Source organism: Monopterus albus, unplaced genomic scaffold, assembly GCF_001952655.1.
Source record: "Monopterus albus unplaced genomic scaffold, M_albus_1.0 scaffold62.1, whole genome shotgun sequence".
Classification (NCBI taxonomy): domain Eukaryota; kingdom Metazoa; phylum Chordata; class Actinopteri; order Synbranchiformes; family Synbranchidae; genus Monopterus; species Monopterus albus.
In genome coordinates this window covers 2,699,789-2,725,097 of record NW_018127942.1, presented here as the reverse complement: position 1 = coordinate 2,725,097, position 25,309 = coordinate 2,699,789, and the positions used below count along the sequence as shown (strand labels likewise).

The 25,309-nt window shown below is 42.2% G+C and overlaps 1 protein-coding gene across 2 annotated transcripts; it reads left to right on the top strand.

Annotated features, from left to right (window-relative positions):
- The first annotated feature begins 1,273 nt into the window (after nt 1–1,273).
- Nucleotides 1,274–9,665, top strand: tbx18 (T-box transcription factor 18). 2 transcript variants are annotated; one of them, XM_020603588.1, is made up of 8 exons: nt 1,274–1,833; nt 2,797–2,938; nt 3,293–3,394; nt 4,574–4,745; nt 5,092–5,259; nt 6,187–6,251; nt 7,568–7,662; nt 7,975–9,665. In XM_020603588.1, the coding sequence occupies exons 1-8, from the start codon at nt 1,611–1,613 to the stop codon at nt 8,514–8,516; spliced, it is 1,509 nt and encodes a 502-aa protein (XP_020459244.1). In that variant the 5' UTR covers nt 1,274–1,610; the 3' UTR covers nt 8,517–9,665. The 2 variants fall into 2 exon arrangements, with proteins under 2 accessions (XP_020459244.1, XP_020459243.1); XM_020603587.1 differs by having other exon boundaries at nt 2,794–2,938.
- Nucleotides 9,666–25,309: the final 15,644 nt, after the last annotated feature.

Below are 25,309 nucleotides of genomic sequence, written 5' to 3'. Positions count from 1 at the left end.
ACTAAACCTGTCTTTTGACCATCTGCTATATTTTAATTGTACACATCTAAGAGCAAATATTTTACTTGTAAAAGTTTAAAGGCAGTTTCTACCATATTAGTCACGTGGAGTCGAAACTAAACTATTTCCAGCAGCGCGCAGCCTTTTTCATTCTCACGAGGTTAAGATAGATGTTTTTGAGCGCGCACGGGATTTGTTCTAAAAAAACCACACGGATTTGGTCACTGACCTTGTTGTTCAGTCACTTACACTGAATTTAAACCAATAAATAACGACGACATGTTGTTTAATTAACCAATAAACGACCGGAAGCCTTGAACTTTACAGTGATTTAGCGCAGGAAATATCACCGAAGCAACAAGGAAACTTTTAAAAGATTCATTTCTAATGTAGGATAAACAATGTCACTTCATATAGGCACAGTCAAATGCAATTATTCCATTCAGCTTTGAAAAACAGGTTGTTAAGAGATAAATTAGCAGGTTAGTTAAACCATCTGCCAGCGCACACAACGGTATTTATTTTATTTAAGCCTATATTTGTTATTGCATTTACCTAAAGCGTTGTAACTAATAGCCCCCAGTATACTACAGTTTGAATTTAGTGCCTTTTGGGCCTACAACCCGTCAAGCGATGACACATGAACCATTGTCAGTTGTGTTGCTGTGAAACAAAGACTGGAATTTGTTTGTGCGTTAAAGTGGAGACATTGTCAGCAACATTGTCCCCGCTGTCGTGTGAAACTGTTTCTTAAAGTTTAATAAAAACACCTTATGGTCATGAAGCATGGCTTTATATACATAAATATATATGGGGTTGCTCGTGTATTATATATGGGACATAGGTGACACCGTTTGCAAAACTTGAAAGACGCATAAACTCGTTTTATAGACGTAATACAGAACTGAGATTTTTAGGGTGCTTTTTGAGTGCACAAAAAAAGGAAATATAAATTTGAACATTTCATAAGGCCCAGTGAGCATGTATCCTGCAAAATGCCAGCAGCTTGACCATACTTATTCTGGATGCTGTAACGCATCGAGTTATTTGACGTCATTCTTAGGTGAAACTTGTAGATGTTGTAAAGTGGGGGCTAGCCACACCGTGCAGGACCTAGGCTACTAATGGCCACATACTCCACACATGTCGGGCCGGTGCGCAGTGCCGCAGATGGACTCCTCGCTCTCCTTCCCATGCATCAGGTTTCACTCACTAGCTCGGCTTTTACCACATAAGGCGGCACGAAAGGCCCCCACGGCGGGCGGGACCAGGAAAAAGTTCCGGGGGGCTGTGATGACTCGTGATTGGTTGCTCTGTGCCATGACTGACAGGTCCCCTTCTCCGACTCCCATCTAAGCTCGGGTTGGTGACACTCTCCAAAAGTCCACACGGATCTCATGGATAACGGAGACATTATTAGACCACAGCTCCTCCGGCTCCCTCCGTCTCCTCTGCTGTCCGGCTGGACGCACCGCCGCACCCAGAGTACTGGAACTGTCATCGTGGATTCTTTTATTTTGAGACTGTGAGTGATTTGAACTTTCCTTGCTTCCTGCAAGCTCGCGACGCCGTCTCCTTCCTCTCGATCCTCTGTCCAGAGACCGAGAGAAATGGCAGAGAAGCGGAGATCCCCGTGTTCACTGAGCGTCAAGGCGCATGCATTCTCGGTAGAGGTGTTGATCGGGGCCCAGAAACGGCGCAGAACAGCCGGAGAAGATGCTGTGCCCTCCGGCTACGTGGACACAACTGATATCTCTGACCTAACCGGGACCCCGGGGCCGCGGACCAATAGACCGTGCACCAGGGAGGCGGAGTGCGCAAATGACGGATCCCGTAAGTGAACAACAACAAATAATACGATAATAACAAATATAGGCTACTACTACTAGTCTCCTCCTCCTTCTCCTCATAATAACAACAATAATGATACGGACGGGCTATTGAAATGGCAAAATACCAAATTAGTAGTAGATAATGTTGAAAATAATGATTAAACCATATGGCCTATACTTTCTCATTGGAGGCGGGTTTTGTTTTGAAGGCATCACTGCAAATGATTCAGCCGTTCACCAATGGGCCGTGCACATTTGTTCACTTATTAGGCTGTTTGAAGGGGAAAAATGAAACCTACTTCTACCTACTGGCTTAAATGTCTTTCTCATATAAAGCAGTTCTTTGCATCGTGATAAATTGGTCACAGACACTCAGTGGGACAAAGAGCGTGATGTCATATATCATATCACGGCCCTGGTTTAGTAAATATGAGTGGTGTGAGTGGGACCAACGTGAGCTGTTTTGCAATCATAAACACTGCACTTGGCTGAGAATGTGTCTTTGTCTTACTTTAGATGGTTAGGCCCATCACCTGGCGAGGCCTTTAGCGCAAATAACAACAACGGCGCAGCACTTTACCATCATTACTGGCGTGTCCTCTGAACATGTCCTCCTTATTAAAATGTATTTAAATTCAAATACTCCATCATGAAAATCATTACACAGTTCTTGGGACATAAACTGATGTTCAGGAATGAGTAAAGACATTTTACTACACTATACTACGGTATTTCCAGTAATAAGTGACCGACATTTAAAAAGACCCGAATTCCATGATTCGTGAGTGACTTTAATGAATTGTGTCCTCCTGAAATAATAAGTCGCAGTATAGTAGGACAATCAGTAGTACACTTCGTGGAGATGAGGCCTGAGAAGTGATTGTGTTAAAGACGTGTTTTCTTATTAGGAATGGATGATTTGGGTTTTAAAATGTGTCGATATCGCTTCTTTCCTGTACAGCAGAGAGCGAGGACACGCTGCTCCAGAGCCCGCAGCCCGCAGCTTTGTGCACCAGAGAGGAGACACGCGTGGACCTGCAGGGATCAGACCTGTGGAAACGGTTCCACGAGATTGGCACGGAAATGATTATCACCAAGGCTGGACGGTAAGACCGTCTTCGGACTGGCCTAATGTTGGGAGGTGCCAGACAAACAAACAAAGAAATCAAATTCGACGAATAACCATAAAATATATTTGGGGAAAACATATATCTGTAATAAAAACGTGCATGAAACATTGGGTATAAAAAATTAAACAATGAGATAAAAGTGGTAATAGGGGCTTTGAAGCAGTGGGCAGCCGAGATCAGAATTAACAATAAGATAATGACTCAGAGAACTAACATCCTTAACCAAGAGGACAGTCGAAGCATTATTATTGTTGTTGCTGTCAGGTTTATGCAGTTTAGCTGAACTTTCCAGGGCAGATGATTATTTGGATCATCTGGTTTCCCTGACAGGCGGATGTTCCCCGCTATGCGTGTGAAGATTACGGGCTTGGACCCACACCAGCAGTATTACATTGCCATGGATATTATCTCCGTGGACAACAAAAGATACAGGTAAAAGCTGACAAATGCACGCACGCGTACGCACACTCATACTCCCCAATGCATACCAGTGGTAATTTTTGTAATGATTTTGTCAATGTAAAAATAACGTCTGACAAAAGAGAGTAAAATGTGTGATGACCTAAATATCAAAGTGATGTTCGGTTGGGCTGCAGCCTGTCTGTGACTAACACATGTCCTGTAGAAATGGGAATATTGAGCCACAGTCATTTTTGGTCGCATGTCTTAATTTAGATTCCATACAGGCCGAGATTTTTCACTGGTGCAACTCCAGTTCCGTCTCCACAAATGGCACTTGGCACCGGTGTGTGCACGGCGGTTATCCCTTCTGGATAAGCCCCTGTGGAAGGAACCTCTCCACCCTAGAAGGTCAAACTAACAAGCATCGTTATAGCGCAGAAGAAAACAGCGCGTGTTTACCTGTTATGCGCAGCAGTTCCATCATTTCAAAGCTCCCAAACTCGTTTAGTCTAAGTATGAGCACGTTTTTAGCGGCTTGTTGCCAGTGTGAGTGATATAGAGGACAGGTTATTAAGTCACTCTGAGTCTGACAAGACACCGCATGTGGCACAGTCAGTCAACCTTTTGTGCTCACAGCAGACACAAAACGCCGTGGAGGAAACAGAATGCGCGTTTTTATTCCAACCAAACGCTTAACAACAGGTTCAATAAAGCACCTTCAACCACATGAGGAACCGTTTCTTTATGACACAGGCTACATACTATAATATACCCAAATACCAAAACATATTTGTGGCTAAATAATTAGGAGCGCTTAAGACTTAAAAGTCAAAGCCTACATTCAATTTGGCTGCCGCTCTTTTAAACAGTGTGGCACAAAAGAAAAATGTGTTTTAGCCCATTTATTAAAAGAAGTAGTATCCATATGCTTTCCTTTAGTATATAAAGATCAAATAGGTCAACTGCATTCACATGAGAACAGACCAAACAAATCGGAGTTGAATAATAATGACAACACTGATGAAACTGTTTTAAGTAGGTTCCCTGACTAATGGTCAGATTCTAAAATGTCTCCATATCAGTTACTTGTGATTATTTCTTGTTTTCCGTGCTATATCACGTTTTGAATATGAAGTGGGCTATACAGCAGAACGACACAAATGCAGACACAGGTGTTGATTTACCACCATTTGTGTGGGAATTGTGAAGGTATGTTTACCACAGTTCCAAGTGGATGGTAGCGGGGAATGCTGACTCCCCAGTGCCGCCCAGAGTTTACATCCACCCGGACTCCCCGGCATCAGGAGAGACGTGGATGCGTCAGGTGGTCAGCTTCGACAAACTTAAACTGACCAACAACGAGCTTGATGACCAGGGACATGTAAGTGCCACAAGCAAAAAATAAAACAAAACTATTTCTATGTGGCCTTTTCAATGACATTTCATCCCTAATGTAATATTTTAATTTAATATTGTATAAACATTGTCATGAAAAAGCCCAATTCTACAAGGCAATAAAAATATGTTTTTTTTATTATAAGTAAGTACAAGAGTACAATATTTAAATAAAGAAAAATAACAATTTTGATATTGTTACAAGCAGGCAGGATGTTTCCCCATTAAGTGGGAGTCTCTGACAAATAAAATGTTTGTGTTTATTTGTGTGTTGTCTCTACTTATGTGAATAGCATGTCATTTAATTTAACCGTTTTGCTCTCCCTGATCAGATCATTCTTCACTCTATGCACAAGTACCAACCACGGGTCCACGTAATCCCTAAGGAGTGTGGAGAGGAGTTATCACCTGTGAGAGCCATCCCTGTTGGAGAGGGCACCCGAACCTTCTCCTTCCCCGAGACTGTGTTCACCACTGTCACGGCGTATCAGAACCAACAGGTAGAGCAGCACAGCTGGCCTGCACATTTCTTCTTAAAACCAACAGCACTGGATGAACCAAACACACTGAAATAGCCAATGTGGCCAAGAGTCAAAAGCAACTTCTACACTGACAGGTCTGTTGCTGACAGATGTTTTTATTTGTTTTGTAGCTCTGTTTTGTTTGGGGTTACCAGCTAGAGATGTCAGATAAAGGTTTAAAATATATTGGCAGGTTACACTGGAGTGTTTTTTAATTTATGGGTCTGAGTGCATGTGTATAGGCGTGTGTGTTGCAAGGCTGAGAGAGCAGTTGTGAGAAAGGTCCTGTGTTTTACCTAAAGAACATTTAACCGGTTCTACTGAGGAAAGGCCTTCTCGGACTGATAATTAAAAATGACAGTTTATTTTTTCAAGCACTTAAATATTGTTACTTTATATTTGATATTTTCTGGATGTTGCCCACAAAATCTCAAAGCCAACGTCTTCAGCAAGGGAAGGCTGCTGTTTTCTGGATTTTTGCACTGGAGCAGTTGGATGTTAGAGGGGGTTGGCTGGAACGCAGGACATCATGGCCGGAGTCAGAACATAGTGGAGAGGCCTGTAAACGTCCCTTTAGGTTGTGGGTCACTGAGCTGGGCCTTTAAACACCACCCACAGCTTGGGCAGTTCTATGCATACATGCACACACATCAACACATTCACATATACATTACAGTATGTGCCAGAAGAAACACAAGCACATACATCCACATCTCTTCATCACATACAAACAGCACAATCTACAGCAATACTCTGTACATATATGTTTTTATAGATTTGACTGAAAGATTACAGAGAAATAAAAGTATTTTGGCTGGGCAAAAGTCTCATTATATAGTGTACATTTTCATGGACTTTGTAATAACTGATTTTGAAAAGTAATTAGAGTGTCATATTGCCTTTCAGATTACAAGGCTGAAAATTGACAGAAACCCATTTGCCAAAGGCTTCAGAGACTCTGGCAGAAACCGGTGAGTTCATTTCAACCACAGAGATTTTCACCTTATCTAGTGAATTAGGGGTAATGTGGGATGGATGACTGCATTATATTCTGGCTTGACTGTGCATTTTGTCATGGCTATTTCAGTCTGATTTTATGGGGAGAAAAACTAGGAATTTTTTTTCCCTTAATGGAAAATGTGCAACTGCCTCCCATTAAATTTGTCCTAAATGGCAGAAAAGAAATGGACTAAACTTAAGAGCGGTGGCACATATTATTAAGGTTTCATCATATTAACCAGTGATGCATTTTCATGTAAATGTGCTAAATTTAAAGGCACATAAATTCTACAACTGCATTGTTACAATCACATGCTTTGCGAAGGAAAACTCTAACCTCAGCTGCAAACCTAAATGGAGCGTCAGATTCCTGCCAGCCTCAGGAACATAAACATCAACAGTAAAATAGTAAAAGTCAAGAGTGTCCTGAAGAAAATCTGTAAAAACACATTTCTAAACATATATACAAAGCATTAAAACAACACAGCAGTTCAACTCCAGCAGTCCCAGAACAGCCACTCCCTTGAGGCCTCACAGAAATCATTACAGAGGAGGGGAGAGGAAGGGGGAGAGCAGGAGAGAGAGGAGGAGAGGGAAGTGTGAGACAGAAGATTTGAGAGGGAGGACGGTAAAGTACGGAAAACTATACAACCAAAGGACCCTGACAGCGAACCCTATAAAAGTTAAACCCGGGGGAAAAAAACTTCCTTTAAATATTACAGGAAGAGTTAAGCAGTTTGCTAAATAAACGCCTGCTCTGATAGGCTGCTTCAGAGCACCCAGGACCGCTACGGGCAGCTTGTCTAAATTATCACCGCGGCTACAGCCCTGTGGGGAGGAGGACTTTTATCCTCACGCTAACGAGGGGTAACAGAGCACTTGCATTACACAGCAGCCCTCTGCACCACCTAGAGGAGGAGGGAGACACAGTTTTGGGGGGAATGGGAGTCCCACCTCATAAATCCTTGATGTGGCTTCCTGCTCCTTCGTATTCGCCCGTAAAAACCGTGTGCAAGCAATTACCTGCGAGCATCCGGCTGGCGGCAGCCAATGGCGATGTGGCTTTTATGCCCCTCATTACCTGCAGTCCGCATGGTGACAGTGTGCGAAGCCCCAAGGATGACCAAGATGGCCACCAGGTGGTTGCTGTAATATATGACCCAGTGATGTGTGCTTGGAGAGGGTTGACTGCAGATTCCTCATTGACTACAGAAAGTGTGAGACTAGGAAGTTCTGCTCCAAATGCGTTTGTGATGATCTGCCTGTAAAGCATTTGTGTATTCTGCAGGATGGGTCTGGAAGCTTTGGCTGAGTCTTATGCATTTTGGCGTCCATCTCTGCGAACACTCACATTTGAAGACATCCCTGGTATGGCCAAGCAAGGTAATTACTCCGACTGAGAACAAGTCAGCCCATCCAGCGTGCATGACATCAGCAGTGGAAGAAGTATTCAGATGCCTTAATTAAGTCGAAGTAGCAATACATTAGTGTGAAAATACTCTGTCCCACATTCAAAATGAATATGAAAGTACTGTTATCAAAACACTGCAAAAAATACCAAAAGTACTCATTATGTAGATTCCTTGTCATTTTAGGCATTGGAACCAGTGCATTTGATTTTTCATAAAGGCTTTCTGGAAAAAGTGGAAACAGTGTTGGTTTCATTTTTCTGTTTTTCTGGCCTTGTTTCTGCAGGAGTCCCAGGAGCACATGGAGGGGTTGGATCATCGCCTCACCTGCTCCCCACCTCCCCATGCTCCTCACCTTTCCAAGTTTGCCCTCTCAGCTCTCCTGACTACACCTGCAGCCGACCTACACACCCCCTCCATCGTTACAGCAAACCCCCAGAGCCGTTCCCCCCTCCCAGAGGTCCATCAGCATATGAAGGTGAAGGATTCTGCTCCCTGCCTCTTCCTGCTTCTCAACTTGGCTATTTATCCAACCCTACACCGCAGGGTTATGCCAGTCTTCGCCTCCACACACCACCCTACAGCCTGTACAGTTACACATTCCCGCCCTCACCACGCCTCGCAGCCAGCCCTGATAAAATGGCCGCCGCTGCTACTGCCAATCATCAGAGCACTTTCCTTGGCTCGTCTCCAAGTGGGACTCTAACGGACAGTCTGGGCATGCTCAGTGGGGGACAACAGGGCTTCTTGTTTGACTCTCGGACTTTAGGACTGGCAGGTACACAGCCGGGAGGCGCAGGCTCACAGGTCACTGCCCACATGGGGTGAATTTGACTCCAGGCATCTGGGGTTGTCAAGAAAACAAAACAATATCCTGGAATGGGTGTAAGTTGCTTTAAGTTTCAAATGTTTACTAATTAATCATCTGTATGATGAATAAGCATTGAGCTGAGCTGTGGACAAACCGAGAAGAGTGACAGATCAAGCCATTGTTGCTTCTGTGAACATAAAGAACCTGTCAAGGCTACTTTCTTATCTTTTAAGCATGTTTTCTATGACATGCAGTGGTCACTAAGGGAAGAAATGCCCTGTGGCTTTGGAAAAGGAGTCGAGGCAGTGTAATCCACTGAATCAACTGGACCCGAATATGAACTGGGCAGAAACTGGGCTGGCCCAGGCACTCAAAGCAAACACTTCAAGCCCTGGCAGGAGGCCCTGAAGCAGTGACTATCATACTCACACAGCATTCTACACTGTCTTCAGGAATATACTGACAACATTTCTTTGGTCAGTTAAATTCCTGCTCATTACATGTCTAGTGGTGTCCTTGATGAAGTCTTTGGATTAACATATACCCTACTCAAGGCCACCTAGCAACATGCATTACAGCCTTGCCTTTTTACCACTCGGACTAAAATAAACCTTTACATGCAACAGCAGGGACCTGTCAAATATGTACATGATGGCACGATGGCCATAAGAAACCATGAACTAGGTCAGGACTGATGCGGCTAAAGCTAAGGAAGAGTAATGGATGACAGACTTGATCCACATATTCTACATCTGGTTTGACAGATGTTTACTTGATGCAGCTGTTTGTATGTCAGGTTGAAGCGGAGCTTGTATAACACAGACATAACTGCATGTGATGACTCTGACTACGGCCAGGGAAAGGTGGATAGGAGGTGAGATGTCTATATAAAGGGCTTCGTGACCCTTCGCACTTAAACACCCAGATGCACCTGCTCCTGCTCTTTAGACTGAATCCCATATGCCAGCCCTGAATCTCTCACTTTATAGCAGCACGCCTTTTGGCCAAGGACATTAATATGTTCTTTGACCTTTTTGAGCCAATAAAAATGTATCTATTCATGTCACAATGTTTATATGTAATCAGTATGTTACTAATTTAATTGAATTCAGATGGTATAGTAATGGAACTGTGAGACTGTGTGTTTTCTTTACACATTTTTTACTAAAGCAATCACAATACAGTATTTCCTTGTGAAATCAAAAAATGTTTGTTGATGTATTTGCACTCGTGTATTTTATTGTCAATGTTGTTTATTTGTGTGTGTGTGAGACGTTTGACTTGTTCATGAATGTGTGACCTCACACTCTCAAGGTTCCTTGAGAACTGACCCCAGTTTCTCCAACTTCATAATACTCTGCTAAAAAGCACTGAAAGGTATTAACTATCACTGCAGCTTTGTACGTGCACTAACCAAAGTCTCCAAGAAACCAAGACTATCTCTTCTGTACCTCACACACAAAATCAATTTTTAAAGCAATAACAAGAAAAGCTCTACACACTACAGCTATTCTAATACTTAGAAATGGTTTAAGGGGTTTTGTCAGCAGTAAATCTAGAAAAGCATTAATGAAATAAAACAAAAGACAACCACAATGCAGTAAAATGCTTTTCAAAACTACAGTTGAATCGGTAACTGGATCCAAGAACAAACTCCAAATACAATTAGGAAAGTGCAAAGGCACTAACTGCACTTTTAAGGAGGCTGTTTAATGTGTACACTATACCCTGACTGGACAAGAGGGATACGGTTTGTACTGCACCTATGAGCCTACAAAGCTCAATCATTACTTACTTTGACAATTACTTTTACAACTTTGACAATATTCATGTCAAAGTTTGCAAACTCCCTCCTTCCGTCACCCATCTCCCCCTTAGCTCCTCTGTCCCCCCTCAGTTGTCTCCTGTCACTGAAGATGATAGGTGCTGACGAGAGGAGCACATGTGAGTGGAACGAGGACAGAAGGAGGGGAGGAGATCTTATTTTAGAACCACGGAATGATTGGCTTGTTGCCTCTGAGTGACAGAGGCCAAAACCCCTGCCTGGTGCGTCTACCACACACACACAGCAAATGCAGACAGAAACGTGCACATTTACACGTAATACTAGCTCAATTTCACTCACCCTGTCACTCCCTTTAAAAACGTAGCTAAAGAGTTCTGATTTAGGGCAGAAAGATATGGGTTTAAACCTGCAGAACATCACTGGTACACACACACAGATTTATTCACACATGCTCACTTCTGCATGGTGTCAGTGGTCTAGTGATTCTCGAGTGAGGTGGGGACGTTGACACTTGTGTAAGACCAGGTGCCGACGTGATAGATCTGTCACGCTATACGGAGGAGGAGGAGGAGGGAAGAGGAGGCAACAGGAGCAGTGTGTGTGAGTGACTGCTCATGATTTGTGAGGGTTGTAGATTGTTTGTTGTCTTTATCAGTTGCTCTGGACACTTCAAGGAAATTCCAGAATGAAAGTACTTTTATTTAAAACCACTCAGAAAGAGCAAACCTAGGCCACGGGAGCTCATAATGCCATTCCACCTAAAAGCAATATTCCCATAAAGGTTTGACCCTCATTATATGACTCCTTGACCATGGAACCACGTTGATATCGTTAGTAGTTTTAAAGTTATTCGACAAAAACAATATTTTACTAATGGCAGTTTTCTCCAGAATGTAGCTCAGTAACTTTTGACGATACATCAGATCTGTTGACCCCCTAGTCAATCAGCAGAGTTTCAGCTAGAATACTATATGATCTTAGCTGAAAGCCTGTAGCATTGCGTGTTGTCTCACAGGAGCCAGTTTTCCATGAGCCCTATAAATTTGAACATTATAGATCACCAGACCCAGAATATTACTTAGATCATACTTTGGTGTGTTGTAGATCTAATGAGGATGATATTTTGCAAATTTTGGGCAGGCATTCTAGGCATTGTGTATGGAGTTAGAAGCAAAAATATTGAAATTGGCCTGCTCTGGTTCTGTTATGTACTGATATCGCGGGACAGCTTTTCACCTCCACAATAAATATTGTCACATTTTACTATCCTAGGATCTCGTGGAATAAGATCTTGTCACACCCCTTCTGTTAACATTAGCCACACATAAATACACACTTAGCCGCACTGCTGAAGCATCTCATCCTGACACTGAATATTCCCAAAGCTCAAAGACATCACACCAAAGTTGAGACATATCAGTCTTCACTCTAGAGTGTCTACATGTGTATGTACCGATTCCAGCTGAGGTGTATTAATATAGAAATACACTGGGAATGTGAACCATGAATGACAGAAGGAATATTCTACTGGTCCTTTAGGCTTATAAATGATAATTGTACTGTATATGTTAATCACACAACTGTACACACATATATACACACATGTGCATTCCTCTTTTTTAAATGATCATACTGTACATAGGGGACTTTGAGTCAAAATAGTGCCAAAATAGTGTCATCTTTTAACAAACTGGATGAAATAAGTGTGAATTACATGAAATAAGAGCTGTAAGGAACAAAAGCACAGGGAATAAAGCAACTAGCTGACTGCTCATCTGCACTGACAAAATGTTTTTCATGAGGGTTTGTGGCATTCTCAAACAGTGTCTTGGCAAAAGTGGAACAAAGCTATTTAGTATATCGTTCCTCTACAGCCGCTCCCTTTCTTCCCTCAGCATTCAACAGAAGCTAACATATGTATAGAGGCCAGTTGTGTGGTTTTAGCATCCTGTGTGATTGAAGTGAGCATTAACATACGGGCCAACAACGTGACCACGTGGTTGAGCATGCTCAGAGGGGAGTTGTGGCCTGACCAACGTGACCAAGCATAAAGAGTGGGGAGTCCACAGGTGAGGTTATATTGGGCAGTGACAAGAATGTTCCCCGGAGCAAAAAATAAGGTTTGGCAAAGAAACATGCAGCCATCAGAGACAAAAAAGAAGTCTGTTTTTATCTAATGAGCAGCGTATTAGAATTACAAATGGCGGCTTAGCTGAACCTTTGTTGAACTGAAGGAAAAGCCTTAAGTTTCTGGAAGACAGACCTTCTAGAGGTTTCCCAAACTGTAATTTCATAATGAAACCTTAAATATTTGACTCAATTTCAGTAAAGATTTGTTTGTGGAGAATGCAGAGTTGTTTGTCAAGAAGCTGCATATTTACTGAGAGGGAAGGAGAGGGCTGAATACTGGGGCAAAGTGGTTCTTCTGCTGCTGTTCCAAGAAGTGCACCTGTGCTCCGACAGGCTTCAGCCGGTGACAAGGCGAGGGTGGGTGTTCTGATGATTTTGCATGCTCAGCTGAACGATGCCTGCATGACCTGTTAATGGCCTAGTGGGTATTTGATGACAGTTGCAAGAACCTGAAGCTTAGGGTGTCCTTTTCAGCTGATAAATCACTGTCATCAGATCTGCCCCTGCTAAGATGATTTACGGTCCGCTCCACAGGGCATGTTTCTCAGCCCCCCACCCCAAGACACCCCATGAACTCTGATCTATGAGGAAAGTGTCAAGACACAATATTTTCCTGTAATCTTTCCATGTCAACTAACAAGACATGAGCACAATTTCAATGAGTCCCTCTCCAGTTCTGCAGGAATATAAAGATACACAAAAGCACACAGGCTCATCTGAATACACATGTACACCATATAGTCAGTATGTAACACTTTGTGCTTATGTGAGACACTCGGGTCTGAAAGAGTGAGTGTCGAGCCAAAAAGAAAGAAGAGGATCTGCGAAGTCTTGACTTGGAAACGAGTCAGTTGTTGCTCTGTGGCTCTGAGCCCTCTGGCCGACACATAACCAAATATAGGACGTCTGGCCAAGGATTTAGGGTGTTTATATAGAACAGGATGGTCTTCATTCAAATAAAATTCAAAAGGGTGTAATATTTTGAACAAACAATCTGAATCACTAATTCAGTGGTTCATTGTCACGAGTGCAGAAGCGTCACATGATGGTGAATGGGTTTTCCCTTTGCCTTGTACACCTAATGTGCACTTGTGTATTATTAGGACTAAATTCTCTTGCACACATTTAAAACACTATATTTGTTGCAATTTATGGACATCAGATATTCTTTTCTTAATAAAATACACACTTACAGCATGAAATTGCATTGCTGATTGTGTGTCTTTGATTTGAGCACCGGGTCTAAGACATCCGACTACTGGTCAACAGCAACAACAGTTACTGATCCACAGGAGACGCTGCTGGAGGTGACTGACAGGGTCGTGTCATCATGTGTAGGTGCATTTGTATGTGTATGTCTTCTCTGTGTATGCTTCCATGTAACAAAAACAGTGCCCTTCCTGGGCCGCAGCTCCCACATTTTGCTGCGAATAGAAAGGTGCATGTGAGTGTGTGTATTTGTGTGGATGTGGCCCTTGCCTGACCACAGCCCTGTCCGAATCGCAGCGTGCACATTTATAGCCAAGCAGCCCATCAATCTTAATAGAGGCGAGAAGTGCAAAGAGCCGATGAAACGCCAGATATGATCACTATGCACTCGGTGGTGGTGAGGAGTGAGGAAGGAGCAGGAGGAGGGAAAGATGAGAGGAGCAGAGATGAAGGTGGCAGGGTGAGGGAGCACGCAGGGAGTGAAAGTGAGGAGGGGGGCAGTGGGGAAAAGGGATGGGGTGAGAAAGAGAAAGGTCACATGCTGTTTATCCCTGTAGGTGATAATAATGATGTGATTCTCTCTCTTCTGTCTGTGTCTCTCTGTTTGAGTGATGGCAGGTAGAGTCACGTGGACTCTGCTGAACAGGCCACACTGAGGGACACATCAGAACATACTGCCACTTTCATCCAAACTCTCAATCTTGGTCTTCCTTTTGTTTGTGATTTTTCTTATAACCAAGGCCCTAAAAGTTTGGAACAGTCTGGTGGAAAAGTTGTTTGACTAGCACCTACTGTGTGGTGCCGGATGGGTCACATGCCAGGCGTTAGATCATACTGTGCTCTGTGTACATGGCGTGGACACACTGAGCCCTGGTCTGGAACGAGATGGTGTGTGTCAGCAGGGGTAGGAGGCCTGCTGAGAGGTGAGGAATTGCAAGAGAATATTTGGCAATGTGCTGCGAAGACCGATGTGACACAGGACACTGCGCCGAACAACAGAGCCGTCACGCTCCCAGACACAAGGTGTAAGAGAGAGTCAGTATTTACAGATTGACACCAACCATGTTTACCCACAAACATTACACTATAAGCCAGAGCTCACAAATAGCCATGACAACATGGCTATATGGAGCCTGTACACAGATGAATGATCAACTGTGTAATATTGGCAGGTAGAGGGTTGTGACGAGGCCAGGTAAGTTTGTGCACGTCTTTTTTTTGACAATAAGACCATTCAAAGTGCTTTAGGCAAAATATAAAAGTCATTTAGACAAGACAAAAAACATAGAGTCTAAATAAGTAACTGGAACTTTGGCTATCTCACTGTATTGGCACATATTACGTTACTGTGCAATATTGTGATTAAGAGAAATTAAGATTAGCTTTCAGAAGCGTTTCATAAACATGCTAGACTTGAATGAAGGAAAATTTTTGATTTGTCTCACTGCTGCATGAGATGATTTCACTTGCAAGGCTATTCAGCAAGATAAATCAAGCACACATCAAAGCAGTTCAAATATTTAAAATCCCTGTTCATGTTTTGTATATTTTGCCTTCAAGAACACAGAGGGCAGCGTGGTGAGGTGAACCTGGGAAAGGCCTGCAACAGCTGTGAGAAACCATCAGATCTGCCATTCCTCACACTTCAACAGCCAACAAGAGAGCGATTTATGGCAGCCAGGGAGGGAGAGAATGAAGGACGGAGAAAAAAGGACAAGCAGGGGAGAAGGAGACATAAACAAAGCAATAGAAGGAGAAAGAATGAAATAAACAGAGGGTAAAGACAGAGGAGCTGAAAGGAGATGCGATAAAGCAAGCAAAATGAAAGAGAAAAGAAAGATAAATAAACAGAGACAAAGGAAAGGGGGTGACAGAACAAGACAGGGAGAGCAAGATGGCTGGTCAGAAAATAAAAGGAAAGGCGACAAGGCTGTTCTGCTTGTCTGTACCAGGCACATAGGCAGCATGAGCTGTATGTGTTTTTATAGTGTCAGTGTGTGAATGTACAGTGTATGACCACGTCAGTGGAGTGGTCTCTCACTCTGAGGATTTTTAACAAACTAGCAGCAGCGCACATATGGTTGGAAGTAACCTTAAGTACAAATGTATTCTAGGTTTAAATCAGCGCCGTGCTGCAGCTAGAAGGCACATCAGCCAGTCTAACAACAAACTTCAATTCTTTTTATATAGATTAAACAGCCTTTGACTTAAAGGATTTAAAGTGAGCTAATAGCAGGGTCAAAGGCAATAACCTACTGAATGATGCTCCTGGAGCTCAAGAGCCCTTCAGCAAGCAGGTGTGGTTGAGCTGGTGTCCTCCAGGTGAGGACCAGTCTCCCAGCACATAGGTCCACCCTGCTGCCCCAAGAAATGAAAGCTATTTCCCCTTAAAGTGCACCCATCACACCTCCACATGCACACATTTCCTTCTGTCTCCTCGTTTTCTGTCTGCTTGTCTTCTCTGCGGTGGGCTGGTGGTGTGGAAAGCTTCGTTTATTTGGTCTTTTAATATAAGCTGACCCTTGTCCCCTGGTGTGTCAGTGTGTGTGTGAAGGTCCAGAGAGCGCTCTCCCATGACAGCTATGCCAGAGACGGTGTCAAAAGTAGACCACACCAAACAGGAAGAACACATACATTATCTCAAACAGATTAAGGTGCACGTGCATGTGCACACAAACAAACTTTAACAAATTTACACTCCAAAAAGACAGCATAGCACATATACATATGTGTGTGGAATATGTGAATGTGTGTGGGTGTTTGTGTGTGTTTAAGTCTCGAGGAAATCTTCAGCATGTGTTTGATGAATCCCGGGGGCTCTCGCTCAGTTCTGATTGGCTAGCTTAGCCTGTTGTGTTTGTTTCCACAGCAACAGAGCTGTCACCGCCTCCTGCCACCCAGGGAGAGCTGTCAATCACGTTGGTTCCCACCCAACCACTAGCAGGCCTTGTTGCAACCAATCACAATACAAATCCTGTATTTAATGATATACATAACAACCAATAGTAATATTCCAGATAATAATTAAGTGTTTAATTCCAATTGTTTGTCTCATATGCAGTTCTTCATTAGGTGCTGATCATTCTGTGTTTCATCATAAATTTGGTGAGACCATCAACACCATATTACTGCTCTTATTTATGACAAAATACCTAAGGTGTGTTTCCAAGTAATCATACTTTATCTTCTTTTTACTGTTCACAGTATCGGCCAGTGTATTAGGCTCCGACTATCATATTTTATCAATAGCCCCTCATTTTCAAACACTTTTCTACCATATGAGACAGCGAAGAACATCATATAGCATGTTACTAAAATACAGACATCAGGATCTTTACTTCTTTCTCTCTTTCTACTAACTGCTAGCATGTGTTGCTGTGAAACTGAACAGCTTGTTAATAGGAAGCCACACCAACATATACCTTTATTATAATGGGCAAGTTTTTCTTGTCAAACACATATATTATGACTGCATTCACTGACACTGACTCCTGTAATGTCTAAGTTACTGCAGTGAGAATCAAACAAGTCAAGCCACGTCACTCGTCCCACGTCAAGTCATACAAAATTCTGATGATCTGATAATGTTATGGGAATATCACGTATTTAGGTGAAATGTTCACAAACCCATTCTTACTATTAACTATGCATTTGTTGGCTATAAACTAACCCTTAGCTGTGAAATAAAAAAAAGACATGCCTTTCATGGTTACCAGAAATTCTTCTTAATAAAACGTGTGATGAATTTGAAGCCAGGTATAACAATTTAAATTCAACATACTTTCTCTGAGAGTTTTGTAGTGACATATGAAGTTGGATGTTGTGGTGGTCATGTTGCTGATTTTTGCTTTGCAGACTTTGCATACCGCCGTTCTCTTCTTACTGCCATCATCAACAACAAAATCCCTGAATCCAAATGTTATTATTTTTGGACTAATCTGCTCCACAACAGCTGCATCCTGCGACCTGCGTTGCCCATCTGTTGGTCTGCCTCATTCTGGTTGCCAGGTTTGAATGCATTGCACTCGAAAACACCCAGTTGTGTTTCAAAAATGAAACAAAACGTCTTGACAACTAGAAAAATGCTGATATTTAATTTTAAAAAGAATTTTAAAAAAGTCATTTCAATTCCTCTTAGTTAAGTCTCAAGTCATGAATACCAAGTCAAAGCCAATTCGAGACTTTTACGAGTGTTAGTCAAACAAGTCTCAAGTCCTCAAATCTGCAACTTAAGTCAAATTCAGAATCCAAATGTTATTATTTTTGGACTAATCTGCTCCACAACAGCTGCATCCTGCGACCTGCGTTGCCCATCTGTTGGTCTGCCTCATTCTGGTTGCCAGGTTTGAATGCATTGCACTCGAAAACACCCAGTTGTGTTTCAAAAATGAAACAAAACGTCTTGACAACTAGAAAAATGCTGATATTTAATTTTAAAAAGAATTTTAAAAAAGTCATTTCAATTCCTCTTAGTTAAGTCTCAAGTCATGAATACCAAGTCAAAGCCAATTCGAGACTTTTACGAGTGTTAGTCAAACAAGTCTCAAGTCCTCAAATCTGCAACTTAAGTCAAATTCAAGTCAAGTCATGTGACTCGAGTCCTCCGCCTTTACTTTGCATGCTTGGTCACTGTTAAGGAACAGAGCTAATGTTAATGTTATTAATTACTCCTTTTACATTTCTGCCCTGACAAGTCACATTTCCCCAGTGATAAATATCAGTGAGCCTGTTTTAGCAGAACAGATTTCATTCATTGAAATGAGAAAACTGTGGTTTGTGCTATTGTATGTGTCCTACAGTATAAGCTACCAGATTAATCATATTTTCTCTGACTGTGTCAACTCATCTAGGCTTTAAATAAAATCATGTCTTCATCAAGACAAGTTGCAAACACATTTTCCAGTTCACTTACTGCTCCACTCTATATTTAGTTTTCAGTTAAAGTTAGTTCCCTTCGCAAAAATGCAGAATGCAAGATTTAATAAGGTACAGATGTTCATCAAAGAGTTTATAATATCCAAACAAACAAACAAAAAAAATATGTGTGCACCCATATTTGTACAGTGCTTGTATGAGCAATTACAAACTGTAAACTAAAAAAAGCAGCCACATAACTCCAACTCCCCAAGTCCTCCTGACAGCTGGTCCAGCTGATCCAGCTGAGCCAACGTAATCAGAAACATACATTGCTTCAGATGATGGGTCATTAAAAAAGGGCCTCTCATATTCCTTTTTTTCTCTACCCTACCCTATTCTTTTCTACCAAATAGTGTCTAAAGTGAGAGGAATGAAGATGCTAAGAACAAAATGGAAGAGGATACACCCTCTGATTGTGCTTCCTCTTTTAATCTCCTTGTATTTTATGAGGGAAGGACTTAGCTATGAGGAGCACCACCTCACCTAGAAACCATATAAATGAGAATAATTGTAATTGTGAGTTTGGCTGTAGGTAGAGGGGGCAGGAACCAGGTTTAGAGTTACTGGGCATGTTGTTCTACTCCTGACCTAATGCAGGCTGTGATTACTGCCTTTTATTTGCTGACAGTGTTGCTGTTGCTGTGAATATTGAACAGAACAGAACAAATGCAGAACAGGCGTTTTAGTGTAGATGGTGATTTGACTAGAAAATACTAGTATGGATGCACACCACTCTCACACATAAACAAGCACTGTTAAAATTTGCCACAGCTTCAGAACACTCAAAACCCAATAGTAGAAAACTTCATGGCTGATGTCTGATTTTTCCTGTGCACATCTTTGTGACTGTGTTTGCTTGTCTTGGTGTGCTCGTACACGACTGTGTTTTGTTAATCCTCGTCCTTGCTCAGCAGTCACACACACTGATATACACAGACAAAGCAGTTTGTCCCCTGTGGGCTACAGTAGCTCTTTCAGTATGTTTGTGCCTCTGCTCAGCTGAATACAGTAAAGCCTTTTCACTGTAATCACTGATCAATAATAGTGATCAGAGGCCAATCATCAATACTGTTCCATCTGCCACCAACTGGCCTGAGCAAATAAACACACATGTAGGCACAGCATGTGAAACAGCCCTTAAAAAGACTTGACAACAGGTACTTGAAGATGCTTTGTTTTATTCTAATTAAATCCAGTGTTATAATTAAAAACATAAGTGAATACCATCAAAACTTACTCACATATACTAAAAATCAACAGACACAATCCTCTCCCTCCAAAGCACACACATACAGTATGAACCCATCATTAATGCGTTGGGTTGGATGTTGCTGTGACCTTTCTCTTTTTAGGTCTGATCCCAGCAGATGACCCTGGAGAGGGATTAGCCCCTGGTACGGCTAATTAACCCCACAGCACACTGCTCAGACTGGAACAGGAGCCACTCATCCACACTACTACACCCTGCCCGTGCTCTGTTTATTTTGCTTTCTTTCCCTCCTGCTTTCATTTGGTTGGGGTTTCCTGGAAACCCTTGTCAGTTTTTGGCTAAGAAGGAGAATTCATTTTTCTGAGCTACAAGGTTTTGTTCCAAACCTGCAAAATCAATCTTCACACCACAAAACACCCTCATCTTTAAATCTAGCCAAAACTTAATTCTAAACTCCTTTCCCAAAACGTCCTCCAGACACTCCTCCGCCTTGTTCCATCCACTGTCCACTCCTCTGGATGTAGCTAACCCTTGTGTAATCCCTGTGAAGCCTAAACAAGTATGTTTTGACTGTGGAGTTTGCAGCAAGGAAGCAAAGATTGGATTTCCAAGGTGTTTAAAACCCACAGAAACATCCACACTGAAATCTGCGGAAATGAGCATTTTAACATAACATAGGAACTTGTAAATGCACTGAGGTTAAATAAAAGAAGCAACCAGTCAGCTTCCCCTGTGAGCCCAAAGCCCAAATAATACAGTATGTAATCAGTAATTTAAAGCATTTTAATAGGGAAGTCCTAGCTGATGTTTTATTAATATATACTTGATTTACCCCAGCACAATTCCTACATTTTACCATACTTAACTTGAAGTTAACAATACTGGGTATCTTGATTTATCTGCAAAGTAAAAATCATTTAACAGTTTTCATGTATTTTAGTGTTTTATATATTTGTGCTCATTGTGTTAAGCACTGCCTTTGTGTTTGAAAATGTGCTATATAAATAAACTTGCCTTGCCTCAAAGGTCTGGGGCAACGTGTGATAATCCCTGAAACCCTGATACAGCCCATTTTTGAAGCCACAACAACTTGGCAGCCTGTGTTTACTAGAACACAGTTAATTCTTTTCAGTTAATTTCTTTCAAAAGGTTCGGCTAAGTTGCCCGTACGCATGCAGCAGCCCGGGGCCCCTCGGCTCCAAACAAAATTTCATTGTACGTTACAATGATAATAAAATAAAACTTCTTCTTCCAAGTGCATAACGTTTCAGAGGTGGACATATAAAATACTTATTGTCAGTGACGCTGCACTTCAGAGTACTTTGAGTATTTTCATTTTCTGCTACTTTGACTTCTCTCCATTTTACAGAAAAATATTGTACTTTTGACTCATTACATTTCTTTGATAACTTTAGTTACTATTTACTTCTCAGAATGAGATTGATAAAAGAAAATTCAGTATAATCATAAGACTTTATTGATTCCTGGTGGGAAGCTCACAAGCTACCCAGTAGTATGTAAAGTACTTCAGATAATAAACATATAAGATGTTTAACATTAGCTCCACCTTTGCCTTCTACAAAATCAAATGTGATATATACATCATTAATAATAATTATAGTCCAATAATATGATATACATTAATGTGAACTGTGCCATTCTGCACAATGCATACTTGTACTTTAACTATATTTTCATGTTAATACGTTTGAATGCAGGACTTTTACTTAAGCAAATGATCTTCTTCCACCACTGCACATATGTTAAGATACAAACAGCTGTGTTCCAAATCACAACCAACTCTGTTGTGTAGAACCAGACACTCTGTTTAGAATGTTTCCAAGTAACACCTGTCCAAGGTTTGATTTTTAATAGGCTGTAGTAAATAGCACCAGTACTCATATGCTAACTCACATCCTGTTCACACTTCTTTTCCTCTTTCATGAGTGTGTAGTATACATGTATATATGTGTTCTAGAGTTGCTGTTCACACAAGGACAATAATATTTTTTGTCAGTAAAAGTTCAGTTTTGGGTGCAGGGTTGTTACATTAGCTATCCTGTAAAATATAATGCCTAAAGACAGCAGAATCAGAATCTGCTTTATTGGCCAGGTGTGTCGGACACACAAGGAATTTGACATATCTCCATGCAAGGGGCAAGTAAACAGTAAACCAGGCTAAGGCTGTGTAATATAACAAAATAAGCAGTATTAACAGGCAGTAAACAATACAGGTAGACAAAGGAATGTTCATTGTGAAATGAGATAAATAGGAATAAAACTAGAGTACTTAAAAATAGAGACCTGTACGGATCTGTATAATCTGTAAGAGGTATATTTACAGATATTGCACTGAGGATTATTGTCCAATCATACTGTCATTGGTTAAGTGTTCATCAGAGTGACAGCCTGGGGAAGAAACTGTCCCTGTGCCTGGTTGTCTTAGTGCACAGTGACCTGCAACACCGTCCAGAGGGGAGGATTCAAACAGATTGTGTCCAGGGTGTGAGGGGTCTGCAGTGATCCTCTCTGCCCTCCTTTTGACCCATGAGGTGTTCAGGTCTTCCATGGAGGGCAGGCTCACACCAATGACCTTTTCTGCAGTCCTGACTGTCCACTGAAGTCTGTACTTGTCCTGTTTGGTTGCTGAGCCAAACCAGACAGTGATGGAGGTGCAGAGAACAGACTCAATGATTCCTCTGTAGAACTGTATCAGCAGCTCCTGGGGCAGGTCGAACTTCCTGAGCTGGCCACTGTCATCTCCACTGTTTTGAGCATGTTCAGCTCCAGGTTGTTGCGGCTACACCACAGGACCAGCTGCTCAACCTCCCGTCTGTAGCCTGACTCGTCACCATCTCGGATGAGACCAATGACCATTGTATCATCAGCAAACTTTAGGATCTTGACAGACAACAAACACACACACACCTGCATGAACCTGTAACATTTCAAAGGGAGCACACCTCCAAGGCAATAACACTGGCACCCACATTCAAACACCAACTCCAGTGTGTGTGCATGTGTGTGTATGTTTTTATCTCTTCAGACTTACAGTATGTGGACCTCCCCACAGCTGTAACTTCTCCCAGCTGTGTCATTTTGATAACCGAGTGGTTGTGAATGCATGGCTTTGTCTCCATTGTTGTACATACTGTCAATCAAAAATATCCCTGTCCGCAAACCTTTCTGCCAATGGAGTTTGAGTTTCTCTGGGTGAACTTTTCTTTGGGGTCACTCATATGAAGCAGGAGAGAGGGTCCAAGGTGGGGGAGGGCAAAGAGGACAAAGGGGGTAACTGGTTATTATAGGCATCCAGAGAGCAGGACATATGGTTAGACCCTGGACAGGGTTACACAGCAAAAGGCTATAAAACATATATGGGAAAACCATGTGTGTCTCACCGACAGACAGCATACACACAATCACACAGTTGCACACATATGTACACCTTTTACACTTGCACCTTCACACGTACATTTGTCATGTGTGATGAGCAGCAAGGGCCAGTGAGTGTAGTTATTCAAACCATAGCTGTAAACAGTCCACCAGGTTGAGTGAAGTCAAGTGAAGGTTGTGGCTGCACTCAGGTCTTCATCCTCAAGCTATTCAGACAAAGCTCCTCAGATCATAAAAAAGCAAAATAACTCCAAGTAGTATCAACAACCTCTTTTCCACAGCTTTGCTGTCAGCACCCTCAGGATCCGGGTGATACATCAGTTCAGCGGAACCACAGCCAGGCGCCAAGGGTGAGCCTAATCTCCTTTCACATCTCTCTGTTTCTCTGCTTCAGTCTGTTCAGCTCTCTCAGCCTCTCTCTGGATTCCCTTCAGTGTCGCCCAAGCTGACACTTACACCTGCAGTGAGGTGAGACTATCCCAGTCGGGATCTTCACAGAGGCAGGAGGAGGACAGATGAGAGTGGCTGGGAGAGGACGCTTCATCGGTTTCATCTGTAACCAGTCAGTGTGTGATGGTCACTGTTTAGACACGTATGTGGCCTGTGTTTGTGCGTGTGTTTGCTTAGAGTTGTGGTGTCATCCCATCGGGGCATATTAAACTGTTGCTGACAACAGCTGACCTCCCTGATATTATATGGGTTGTGTCTATAAGTCTATAATGTGAGCAACAGAGGAAACTGTCAGGCCAGGATAACATAGTTTGATAGCTTTGTTCAATCGTACTAAGTGGAATATAAATTTATGTTATGCTGCAAATTTTTTTTTTTTTTATGGCTATTTAGTGCATCTGACTTTCATGCAATTTTGACTGGTGATAGCTTTATTGTTTAGATATTAAAGGACTTCATTTAAAATATACATATCATCTCTATAAAGCCATCACCAGAGTCAAAACGTTCTGTCAGAGAAGGCTTGATCTCATTTGATGAAAAAACAAACTAAAGTTCCATTAATAACTGTCCAGTTTTCAATCCCACAGGTGACAAAAAAACTACAACTGCTCCCTCTTTCAATTAGCAAAGAAGAGGATAATATGAAATGGAGCAAAAGGAGAGAAAAGGCCCCGACAGGCATTGCTGGATTAAATTTGTTATCATCGCCTGCCTGTCAGCTGCCTCATGTGAGCATGCTTGGTTCCCACGACCAACCCACTGCAGGAGATGCTGCTGGGAAGGACACGGCATTCGGCTACTAATGTAGCATGAGCTCTGCTCCCAGTAAGACCGCACTACTGATGTTCGCATATGTGTGTATTTTCATGATATACTCTCCCGCTGTTGCTATTACCCATACCTTTCCATCCGGTTTAGACCCATGACCAAATAAATACCATTTCCACTCTATCTCAGTCTCACACACACACACACACACGTAGCGTTACCAAGCCTTGTGTCTGTAATTGAAATAAAACGGAGTGTGAGCAGAGGTTATGACCTGGTGGTTCTGGTGATGCGACATTAACCCTGTTCAACCAAAACAGTTGGTTTCTCTCACTCCCACATTCCCACCATCATTCACACATCTCTTTATATATGACTTGACATCACTGACTTGTACTCGATGTATATGGATTTCTATGGATTGTTACTGGATTTCTTATGAATCCCATGCAATGTGAACATTAAACATGTATTTGCTCCAATTATAAATCAAATCAAATTTTATTTGAATAGCGCCAAATCACAACAAAAGTCATCTCAGGACACTTTACAAAGTAAGGTCTAGAGCTTACTGTTATCACTATTATTACATAGGGAAAACCCAACAAATCCCCCTTGAGCAAGCACTTGGCGACAGTGGGGAGGAAAAACTCCCTTTAACGGAAGAAACCTCCGACAGACCCCGGCTCTTGGTGGGCGGCCTTCTGCCTCGACCGGTTAGGGTGAGTGCATAGAGGAGAGACAAAAGAAGAAAAGCAACAAGACACAACAATCAAACACTGATCAGGTCGATGTGGCTGGTGACTGCTCGTCAGAGACGTAGAGCTCCAGGGCCAGGGCAACCTGCAGAAAGGTACAGGGAGAGAGAGAGGACACACTACGGGAGAGAGGAGACACAAAGTTAGTAATGTGTAATAGTGGCAAGCTAGTGGCAGAGGTGC